The sequence below is a fragment of the Benincasa hispida genome, chromosome 9 (assembly GCF_009727055.1).
Source record: "Benincasa hispida cultivar B227 chromosome 9, ASM972705v1, whole genome shotgun sequence".
Classification (NCBI taxonomy): Eukaryota; Viridiplantae; Streptophyta; class Magnoliopsida; order Cucurbitales; family Cucurbitaceae; genus Benincasa; species Benincasa hispida.
The window spans coordinates 29,203,002-29,215,131 of record NC_052357.1 but is presented as its reverse complement, the minus strand read 5'-3'; the positions used below and the strand labels follow the sequence as shown (position 1 = coordinate 29,215,131).

Here is a 12,130-nt window from a genome sequence, read left to right as displayed (position 1 = left end):
ATATCATGGTCTATCACGATAATGAAATCTTATTATATTTGTAAATATTTTTGTTCAATTTCCTATATTTGAAAATAGCTCATAAACATAATAAGTTATTTTTTTTAATATAAATACTTATAATAAGATCTATAACCTAGTCTACAATTTTTTTTTTTTTTTGAAAAAAAAAACTCAATTCTTAATTTAAATAATTTTAATAAATTCATGTATTTTATATCCTTAAATATATTCATACAATAAAAATTGTGATACCAATATCGACTACAATAGTTTATTTCTTATGCATAATATGGTGTTTCATCGAGGCTCGAGTAAATTACCGTTTGTATTACTTTGTTATATACATATATATTATATATACATATATACATATACTTCAAATTGGATTCACTTTTTCAACCCATTACTTTTTTCCTATAAAACTGTTCTCCCAATGAATTTAGAATTCATTGAAGTCCAATTTATTCCACAAAATAAAATTCGTTAGATCTAGATGAATTTATTGAGTTCAAATTCTCTCCCACATAAGGTTTTGTCTTTTTTTTTTTTTTTTTTTTTTTTTTTTTTTTTTTTGATATTATGTGATATCATTCCTATAACAAATGGTACAAAAAGGGGCGAGATCAAATAACAGACACAAAACATCAATGGAAGTATTGATATACAATACACAATTACACGACTTAAACTAATTTAATTAAAAACATAAATCGACTTAAGCATATATAAAATACCATTCTCTAACAAATCACATCCAAAATTACACAATTCAAAGGTAACATCATAGGATTTGCAAAAAAGCCTAGGCAAAAATGTTTGTGTAAATTATAAGATCCCTCTATAGAACATACAAGAGCCACAGACTTTAAAATCAGTAGAGAGAAATAAACCAATTTCAATTCTCATCTGGAAAAACCATCACTTCAGCACTCATGAATGAGCCAAAAAGAGAGAAAAATAGATGATCAAAGTCCATTTTCTATACATATTTCCTCTTTGATACACCAATAAAAATTACACATTCCTGACCGATTAGTTCTTTAAATTATAGGAAGGGAATTCTGTTAGCTCAAAATAGATATGGTAAAAGAAACACGACGGGGAGGGAGAATGGGAGAGAATGAGATATCGAGAGGGAGGGGGGGAGAGAGAATTTCAAGCCTTCTACCTTCGTTCTAAATACCGAAGACGAAGAAATGCTACTTCAAACTACAACTCGAAAAACGGTCTAGGAAATGAAAAGAGGAAGAATATAATGTTACATGTGGAAGGTATCCATCGAATGAACACCATCATAAAGAAAACTGAGGAAAACAACCAGTCCTGCAAATCGCTCATATTTATATATCAGACCCCATTGTTTGTTATGATACAAAAGTTCATTTCCACCAATTTTTTTTTCTTTTTTACATTTGCTTCCACATACCCTAAAACTGGTAAATTCACCCTCATCAGAAGCTAGTCTGCATGAAGAAAGAAAAACTATCATACACTCAAAAGGGTCCAGGAAAAGCCAAATATGAGAAGACGAGAATAAGAAAATTAGTAAAGCTTAGCTAGGCTACTATCTCTAAGGCATGCATTATACCAAATGAACTTGTGAAGAAACTATACAAACGGCAATTTCAGAATGTCCCAACCAACTGAAATGGATTTAGCTTCCTTACAAGTAAAGGTTGAGAAAAGCAGATATACATTTGCAGAATTATCGACTCGACTCGGTTGACCCCAACTTTCTAGAGATATATGCCTTACTAATTTTTCATGGAGAAGTCCTCAAGTCTTATAGCATACTTCAGGAAAGCACAAACAGGCAGTAAGGAAATCAAATTGCTAGAAATGACAAAAAGAAGTCAACACAAAAATATAGAAATAATTCAAAAGAAAACTCAAACCAAGCAACACCTTGCTAAGAAAGACTAAAATAACTACCTTTTTCATTAGGCACTTGATTGAATTGCAATAACACAAAACGAAATGACATGTACCAGTGAAAATAATGATACTCCACCGTGGATGAAAGATGCATGAAATGAATGGAGAAAGCTAAATCTGATTTAGCATTATTCAATTAATACGCATGCTTAATAATTTCCCTTATCCTTTACTATTATGTTCAAAGTTTCATCTTAAGAGAAGATCAATCCTTAGACCATCAGACAAAATACCACGCAAGGAAGAAAATACTGATGAAAGACAATCGCCCAGAATCCTTAGTAAGGCACCCAAAATTATGAAAAAAATTTATATTTCTAAATTCGGAATCAAGGGATGCCTATAAATACATAAACAAAATTTCAACCCGTTAGCTGCTAATAAAACAAGTCTAGAATCCAATTTTTCCAAATACATATATCGAGACAAAACCAGGGTCGAGGTGGTTGTTCCATAAAAATACCGAAGGTGTGCATACCATGGCCCTGGACACTCATTGATATATATATATATGTTTGAGGTCATTTAAAATATCATAAAAAATTAATGTCTAGATTTTTTTTCATTGCAATAGCTTGATCTTCTCTCATCATCCGCCACTCTTGTCCTTCTCAATCCCATAACCTGGCTTTAGTTAGGGTATTGCAACTCCACCATGGCCAGAGGTGCTGCTATTAAAAGTTGGAAAAAAACAAAAGTATGTCCTAAAGGGAAGAATGGTTTTAACTCTAACACCCATAGTTTTCCATCTACTCTTGACCCTATGACTTGGTTAAATGACACATTTTTTAGTTCAACAACCGCTAGGATGGAGATTCTAACTTCTGGCCTTTTGGTCCAAAATATATGCCTTTAACTAGTTGAGTTATGCTTCGATCAACTAGTTAAATGATACCTTATCCAATTGTTTCGACTCCTCTAAATAAAAAAAAAAATCCTTCGGGACAGAGAAGTTTGAGTGTGAATTCTAACAAGTAACAAACAAACAACCATTGGCTAAAAGGAAAAATTAGCTTGGCTGGTATGGGTACAGTATTTTTGAAGGGAGAGGGGGTGGCAGAGGAAGGGAAAGGGTTGAGAAGACTTTCCACCGGTGATTAAATACTTTACCAGNCTTCCAATGAAGAATCAATAATATAGTACTGTTTTTTATTCCTTGGGACCTTGTTCTACTTTTACAACGAGATCTTTCTCTTGTCTTGTTTGAAACAACCAGAAACACCAATTCTACCATCTTTTGGTCCCACAAGCTCTAAAATTCCACAACCAAACTTCCTTCGAAACTTTCCTAACGCCTCCCCAAAAAACCATAATACCTCCCTTTCTACCTAGAGAGAAAGCTACCATGCAACCTAATGTAAAAAGGAACCTTTGTCTAGGAACTTGCCAAGGAACCCTTCAAATAACTAGAGGAACGGCTTAATTTCCACAATACTCCAGATAAAAATACGTGGAATCTCTTGCATTTTGAAAAAAAGCCTTAATCCTTCTAAGGGCATGCTAAATTCCATCACATTTTTGGTACCCTTTTTGGTACCTAGTCCAGCACATTTTGAAGTTATACTCCTGACTAGTTAACTGTAGTTGAGATGTTTTTTTTGCAGAATCTTAATGGAAGAGTTTCAGTTTCTATTTACTGTTTTAAGTTATATGATGGTTGGATGTCAATGCTCCTCTGTGTGCTCCTATTCCTATAGGAGCAACAGTTTTATGATGCAACTTTTCAAATATCAGTGACTAATACTTTTTTGTCGTTAGTTCGACTGCCCTTTTGGGTTGGACTTCATTTATTGTGTGTGTTTTATTTTTCTCAATTGTAGCCCAGTTTCTTATAAATAAAATGTTTCTTCTTCAAATGAAAAGGAAAAAGAACAAAAGCGCATGAATGAAAAAGAACTGTAACCGAATGAAGAACAATTGAATATAGAATATATTTGAAATATATAAATATACCTCAAGTATTTTTTGACAACATTAAGTGAAAATTCCACCAATCTTTCTACAACCATACGAGGAAATAAATGATCTAGATTATTCCACAATGTCAGCCCGCTACCTTTATCACTCCCATTTCTTCAATTTTTGAAGTCTTATGCTGCAGACATTAAATGCAGGAGATTTTTAGTTGAAAACAATCAATTGAAAAGTCAAAAAATGGATTAAGAAGATAAATGTTGACCCGGATAATTGTTCTTTGCAGTAAGCAAGCAATCTATAGCTGAAAAAAAATGGACTTCATATTACCTTACTTTTTTTGTGCCTATGAATGTCATTAATATCATCTTCTCCATCATGCTTCCTTTTCTGAAAATTAAGTGAAGTTAGAAATTAAGAACCGGCTCATTTGGGCCATATGCACAACAATTGTACATTAGTTTGGTAGTAGAACACAAAAAGACTACTTAATCCTTAATTCTAGTAGAGAAAATATGGTACAGATCAGTTTACTTGCCAATTCCCTGCCCTCAAAGCAAGCTAAGGGCTTGATAATCTAGGTCAAATGAACAAAATTGAGTGAAAGGGATACACTTCAAGAAGTGATAATCTTGTAACTGTAACAACAAACTGGGAATTGAGATAAACTAAGAAGTCCATAATGTTAATGTCAATGACAATCTAATCCTGAACCACCCCATTGTTATCAAATCTTGGTATTTACAAAGGAGCTGAAAAAGAGTAAAGGTCTCCCAACCTTTTCATGATGCTTCTTCGAATGATCAGCACCAGAATCGTGATGGGCACTTTTGTCTTTCTTCTTGTCCTTGTCTTTGTCTTTACTTCGGTCTTTATGTCGATGCTTGTGCTTCTTATGCTCTCTATCTTTCTCCTTATCTCTATCTTTGTGCTTCTTATGCTTTCTGTCTTTATCTTTAGACTCACTTTTTGACTTCCCTGGAATAGTAGGAACGCCCTTCTCGGCCTAACCAAAGAAAAAGAAATGGACCATCACTTGCAGAGAAAAGAATTAGGATGAGAAATGCTGATAATCAGACCCGTTGCCTTGGTGACATCTAAGTTCCAGCGGATGGAAGAAAGCTGAAGAAAGTGGCTCATTTTAACAATTTTAATAATAGATTTCTTACAGAAGGCAGATCAACAGGACCAGTTTCCCTCAGCTGGAAGGCTTCTATGAGAACATCTTGGTCAAATGGCTGTATGCGGGCATTAGTCTCTCTAGGGTAAGAAGTATTCTGTATGAGTTGATTCAACTGCATCCCTTCTCCTTTTCTAATTTCTGTGTCTCCAACCACGTTATGAAGATAATGTGTGTCCGAAATTGACAATGGGAGTGACTTCTTGCAGAAAAAATCATGGTGAGGTAACAGCTTGTAGTGACTTATAAGATCCACAGCACCAGTCAGTTCCCTAGGTCCTAAAGGTACAAAAAAAACACTGAAAATTCAGGTGTCAAGATAATAAATACAAATAGGAAATGAACACGATGGGTCAGAAAACAGCCATATCTTGTACTTCCATGTTCCTTTCACTTACATTGAAACAAAAGCAATAGAGACATATATTAACAAAAGAAAGAAAAGGCCAGCTGATTAGAAAAAATCAACTAAAGATTTAAAATGTACAACATGAAGAGACAAAAGGAGATATAGAAATAATAATTTTAAAAAAATAATAATAATAAATAAATAAATAATTCCATTGAACCACTGCAGAGAAACACCATATTGCTTTAAAGAAAATAGAAAACCTAGAAAGATTTCTGTCACTTCAGAAATCCTGAAGACCTTAAAATGCTTTAAAAACTTAGCTTGAGGTATTTCACACTCAAAAGTAATATTATTGTCATATGAGTCTTTTAATCTACTCAAGAAGTGTTCTAAGCATGTCTAGCATATTTGTTGCACTAACAAGTGTCTGATGCGTGTCCAACAAGTGTCGGAGTGTCCATGTGTCGGACACGGACACGCTAGCCAAACTAAAGTGTCCGTGCTTCTTAGGTGTCTTGTAACTCCTTTGGCTTGGGATTCTGACATTCTTTTACAAATTTCATACATCAATGAAATTGATTTCTTATATATATATATATTTTATTAAAAAAAACTCTAAAACAACAACAACAACAACACTCAATCGAAGTCTTTTCAAAGTTAAGTGGGAATATGATTTGTCTCTCTGCTACAAAAGGTCAGTTGGAAGTAAAAGATCATATCAGCATGGAATTGTTTCATCCTTTAAATAAGAACATTCACAAGGATCTTTCAAAAACTTATTGAGAGACTTACGGTTCTGAAATCAAGAACTTCCGTGACATGGGGTATTTGACTTGACTTTTTGAGGATTAGGCTAATGTAGGAAATTAAAATGTTTAACTTCTTAAGTTGCTCCTATAGGTCCCCCTTTGAGGACATCCGATAAAATACAGTTGCTCCTATACTATTGAAACAAGAAGAGCCAAATATTTTGTATAGGGCAAATTTCATTATGCCATCTCTGTGAAATCCATCAGTAAAGTGGTAGCCAAAAGTATCAAAGATCCCCATTCAAAAAATAAAAAATTTTAAGTTCACCAAAATTGCACTTTCAAAATCCCCTGATTCATTAAATTAAATAAATAAAGGAGACAAAAGTATAAAAAATATTGGTAAACCCTTAAGCTTAAGGAATAACCTCTTCTAAAGGCTCGAGTGGTTTAATTCAGCTCTAAAATTGAACTATAAATTTCCTACCACAATTCCAGATCAAGAAAAACTTCGTTTTACTACGTCTTTCAACCCATAATCCTACAGCCCTCTGCATGTCTTCTAAAGTTTTATTAGAATGAGATGCTCCAGCTCAACTAACCACATTCATAGAAGCTAAAAGAGTAAACACAGGAAAATAAATTTCTAACATTATTAGTCAAGAGATACACATAAGAGATCCTTATATACTAAAAAAAATATTAAGCCTTAGGTTCCCAGGTACATAATAGACAATCCAAGGGCATGTTTTCACCCAAAAAAAGGCATGTTCATTTACGGTCGATAATATAGTATCATTAGAAAATATTTGAAGATCTCTAAACGTAAAAGCATTGATGTATATACCAAGCTATGTCTCACTCTTTAAACATGCCAGGGCACGAGAGAGAAGGGACTAAATTGACTATATCAACATTTACCTCGGCCAAATTTCTTATCTTCAGCTTCCATGAATCACTCTTCCTTGGAACAATGTAACATTATAACTGCAATTGTAAAACCCCAAAGTGTAGTGAGATTTGAATTCCAAGCCAACAAACTTTTTCTCTATCCTTTTGAATAATGGCAAAAAAAAATCCTTTCATGGATAAAAATGCAATGGAACTTGTTGTTTGTTCAAGAGATTAAAATTTAAAAGGAAGAATATAAACAGAAAAGGCTAAAACCCATGGCTTATATAAAGAGGAAAATAAGTGAACCAAATTTGGGATTTCTGAAGTATGAGTCAAACAAATGAATAACGCGTAAACAAGCCTAATTCCATTAGACATACTCATAAAACAAATATAATATATATATATATAGGAGTTACAACATATATGATGTGTTATCACTAAATGCTTAGTTTAAAGGAGAAAGTGAATATAATTAGGCCAGCATAAGCATAGCTTGGGAGGAGAAACTCCCATATCGCACACATAGTTTACTAAAAAAATGTAAAATTTTAGTTAAAACTTGGAGGAGTAATTGAATCACTACAAAAACAAAAACAAAAACAAAAAAAATAAAAATAAAAAACCCTCCATTACAAATCGAACATTTTGCAAGTTTGTTAGCAGAACATGTACACAACAAATCCTATAAACAAGAAAACTTGAGTCGTAAAATCCATCCAAAACCCATTCACTAAGAGAACTACTGGTTAAAATTTTGAAAAGAATTGTATCGGGAAGACAAAACAGAAATTAGCCCAATCCCTATATTGACCACGCTAAAACCACTCTCGTCCAAGTGAAAACAAGAAATCCATCTGAACTCGAACACAAGAATGAACAATCAGGAAACACAATTTCAGAAGAACCCCAACCCCAACCTCCAAAAACGTCTCCTTCTTCAAATTCAACGAAGAACCCAGAAACCCAGAAACCAAAACACAATGCGAAAAACACCCAATTCAGCTTGAGCAGCAAAACACCCAAGAGTGGCAGCAAGAAACCCTAAAGACACCAATCAATCACAGAACTGAAAACCCCGGGATTGGAAGGGGGAAAGGAAAAAAGGGCAGTGTTTAAAACCAGAAACAACTCTAAAGCAATCCATTCCACAAACAGAGAAACGAAAACGAACCTCGGCGGCGAAGGGTAGATGAAAAGCAAAGATGCGCCGGAAAATGAGAGGAGATTGAAAGAGCGATCGAGAAAAAGGGGTATTGAGGATGGAATCGAAGAATGAGATGAAATTAAAGGGAAAGGGGATTGAAGAATGGGGTGTAAAGAGAGTGAAGAAGTAGCTCCGGTGGCCGGGAACGGCGGAGAGAGGAGAAAGAGAGACAATTGAGATCGGGGAAGAGAGGAGAAGAGGGGGGCACTGAATAATACTGCAAATAACCCTTTGCCACATCTACAAATGGACCGTACAGTGGACTTTTAATACATATGGTCAAGGGCTTCCTTTGGAGCTTCCCCTTTCCTTTTGTGCAAATGTCAATTTTATTTGGAGGGTTTTTTTTTAATTAAAATTTTTTAAATAATATTTTTTTAAAAAAAACCTTTGGTCATGTCAACTTTAATTTGTAATAATTTAATTTTTTATATTTTTAATAATTTAGTTCATAAATTTTGATAACAATTTATTTTTATACTTTGTAATTTGTAACGACTTAAGGGTGTTTGAGGCTCCAACATGGAGTGAGTTGAATGGACTATAATAACCCACAAATGTTATGTGTTTGAAGCGTGTTTTAAAACAATGGAGAACACATGTTATTTAACTTGCTATAATAAAATTATTTACAACATAATGGTTATAATAATTAACTCTCTTCTCATGTCATGTTTCCAAATAACTCTACCCACATGTGGCTAAAAAGATCACCTCTGACACCCAATTTCACAATCACCACTTCCAACGACTAGCTCTGACAACTACCATCGACAACCAACTTCAACAACCACCTTCAATGACCACCCTCCATCGCCCAACTCCAGTGAAAGCCACATTTGATGTTCAATTTCAACAACGACCATCTCTAGCAAAATCACCTCCAATGATCACTAGTAGCCAACTCTAGTGAAGACCACATTTGACTCTATCATAGACGATCATCTTCGGCGACTAGCTCCGATAATTCCCATTTGGCAGTTAACTCATACGATCACCTCCAACAATCAGTTCATAGTGTTTAATAGTCTTCTTTTATAATAACTTGACCAAATATATATCCTTTCTTTTTCTTTTATTTCTTTCTTTTGTTTATTTATTTATTGGTTGTAGTTTAGTAATGAATCAACTCAATTAAATAAATCAAAGCTAATTGTAATCTCAAATTTATATGTTGTAATTGTCAAAATTAGGCATCAAAACCAGTATATTAACAGTAAGAATTAAACATAAGAAATATAGAGAAATGATTGTTATGTTAATTTACAAGTTTTAAAGTCCAATTTTAATAATTATTTAAGTTTGAGTATCTATAATTTTTCATATTTTGATTACAAATATATGCTTTGATCATTTAAGCTATACACTAACTAAAACAAATAAGTTCAATTAATTTATGTGGATGATAAAATATGATAATAAATTATCACTACTCGTATAATAAAAAAATAGTAGAAAAACTCATAAACTCGAACTAAATAACACGTACCCCAAATACTATAACTCAAACTAAAACAATCTGCAATTCAAACATAGACTATTATGACCCTAACTATTTTAGTCTGAACTCCAAACGCATATTATTATAACTCACAAAATATAATAACCAACTCTGCATCCCGAACAACCTCTTAATACCTATTATAATAAATATTAGTATGATTTAACGAATTTTTTTACACGGTAGATTAATAAGTTGATAGGGAACCAAGTTTATTTAAAACTATAAAGACTAAAATTGTTGTGTAATAAAAATTGACACTTAATTTTAATGGAAAAATTTACGATATGGATTAAATCTTTACAAATTTTAAAGTATGGAGACTAAATCGTTAATAATTAAAGTTCATTGAATAAATTGTTACTTTTACAAAAGTTTAAGGCTTTTACTTTTTCTTTATCTTTTTGTACAACAAGTATAGAGTTGAAGATTTGAACTCCAATCTTAAAGGAATAAGTATGTGACAGTTAATACTTTGTTACACTTATGTTGGCAAGTTATGGTTATTTTTAGGAAAAAATCAATGTACATTTCTAAACTATTGGGTTTGCTTCAATCGAAACCTTGAACTATTAATTATATCAATATAAACTTTGAATTTTCATAAGTGTATCGATTAACATTCTCTTTTTGATATTGTTTGAAAATTAGTATCGTTCAAACATATATAATTTTTCCAAATTAAACTTCCAAATTATTATAAGTGAATCAATTTAGCTCTTTTATTAAGATTATATTTGGAAATTGTGCATGCATTCAATTCTTATAAGTGTATATACTTCTTCAAATGTTGGATTAACAAAATGAAGGCTAATTTTTTTTTTTTTTTTAAATCTTGAATTTTGTGTTTTTGTCAAAAGTACCCCTGAACTTTCAAAAAATTCAAAAATATCCTTGAGCTTTCAAAAATGCCCTTGCCATTAGTTTTAGATGGAAACTATTAAAGTTTTGTTTCAAAAATACCTCCGAACTTTCAAAAGTTTCAAAAATACCTTAACTTAAAAAGAAAAGTTCAAAAATACCTTCACCATTAGTATATGAACAAAAATCCTCATTACAAAAATAACTTTAAAATTAAAAAGAAAAAAATAAAAAACGCTCCTACAGTTAATATATATGGTGATCGATTGGTTTGAAGTTTTCTTAAATTTGAAAAATCCAATTTTAAAATAAATTATATAGATATCTTCATTTTTTCTTCATATAGATCATTTCATTTTTCTCTTTAATTTCCAATTCTTAGCTTCCATCAATTTTCTCATCAACCAACATTTTGAGTTAAACATAAAATCCCACAAAATCACACAAAATTTCAAAGTCAAATCTTCCCACTTACCAAAACGATAAATAGTCAAATAAATAAATAAATAAATATNATATATATATTTGGCTATTAACACATGATTAACTACTGTTATACAACTTTGTTAAAACATTTAAGTCTTAAAATCTCCTGGTGCTTTCTTTATTATATTTCTTCTTATTATAGTCCATATATCTTAATTGAAATGTGCAATTTTGTTTATTTACTTATTTTTTATAAACAAATTTCAAACAATTAACAAAAAGGGGAGTAAGAGGGTATTGAAAAAGGAATGAAAGAAAAAAGATGTAAAATATAAAAGTAAGACAATATTAATAATTTATGTTCTTATGACGGTAGAGATATTTTCAAACTTTTTTAAAAGTTTAAGGGTATTTTTGAAACTATTGAAAGTTTAGGATTATCTTTTACACAAAACACTAGCAATTTATATCCAAAATTAACGATAAGTATATTTTTTTTAACTCATTTGGGAAGTTTAAAGGTATATTTGAAACTTTTGAAAGTTCAAACAAATCTTTGACACAAAGTACAAAGTTCAGAGGTATTTTATATAATTTAGTCTAAAATTAACTATCAAAATTGATACATGAACAATTTTCAAAAGAAATCTTAATTGAAGGTATAAATTAACTCATGAAAGTTCATAGATTTAATTTATAAACCATTATAAGTTTCATATGATGTTTATCCAAAATGAATATAATGGATGATGTAAGTTGAAACATCTGAACAAAATTTAGAGATATAAATCGATATTTTTCCAATCGTTCAACTTTTTAACTTTGTGTTTGCAAATTTTGCAAAATAGTAAAACGTTGAAAGTATTAATTAATTGCATTCTTTAATTGAAAGGTGAAGAATCCATGGAACTTTTTTTAAGTTTAAAAAGAAACAAAAAAAAATAATAATAAAGTTTAAAGATTTATAATAATTTTTTTTAAAAAAAAATTATTGGTCAAGAACTTGCGAGTTCATCACTATACTTAAAATTTAATTTTGATATTATATATCTTATCGTGATAAATAAAAATAAAATGCGACGAAATGATATCATGTAAAGTTTTT

General features: G+C 31.4%; 1 protein-coding gene across 3 annotated transcripts; it reads right to left on the bottom strand.

The window, feature by feature from the left end:
• Window positions 1-1,261: 1,261 nt before the first annotated feature.
• LOC120086330 (mediator of RNA polymerase II transcription subunit 19a-like) lies at window positions 1,262-8,495 on the bottom strand. 3 transcript variants are annotated; one of them, XM_039042924.1, is made up of 7 exons: window positions 8,205-8,495; window positions 7,058-7,123; window positions 5,022-5,311; window positions 4,631-4,858; window positions 4,188-4,242; window positions 3,892-4,033; window positions 1,262-1,466 (listed from the first exon to the last, which is right to left on the bottom strand). In XM_039042924.1, the coding sequence occupies exons 2-6, from the start codon at window positions 7,086-7,088 to the stop codon at window positions 4,029-4,031; spliced, it is 609 nt and encodes a 202-aa protein (XP_038898852.1). In that variant the 5' UTR covers window positions 7,089-7,123; window positions 8,205-8,495; the 3' UTR covers window positions 1,262-1,466; window positions 3,892-4,028. The 3 variants fall into 3 exon arrangements, with proteins under 3 accessions (XP_038898852.1, XP_038898851.1, XP_038898853.1); XM_039042923.1 differs by having other exon boundaries at window positions 4,183-4,242; window positions 8,205-8,494; XM_039042925.1 differs by lacking the exon at window positions 3,892-4,033.
• Window positions 8,496-12,130: the final 3,635 nt, after the last annotated feature.

Excerpts from the sequence above, each read along its gene's own strand:
- LOC120086330 (XM_039042923.1), bottom strand. The coding sequence starts at position 7,088 with ATGGAAGCTGAAGATAAGAAATTTGGCCGAG. Across the intron at positions 5,312-7,057 it reads AGATAAGAAATTTGGCCGAG|GACCTAGGGAACTGACTGGT; the intron begins GTAAATGTTGAT and ends TTGTACCTTTAG. Across the intron at positions 4,243-4,630 it reads CGAAGAAGCATCATGAAAAG|AAAAGGAAGCATGATGGAGA; the intron begins GTTGGGAGACCT and ends CTTAATTTTCAG.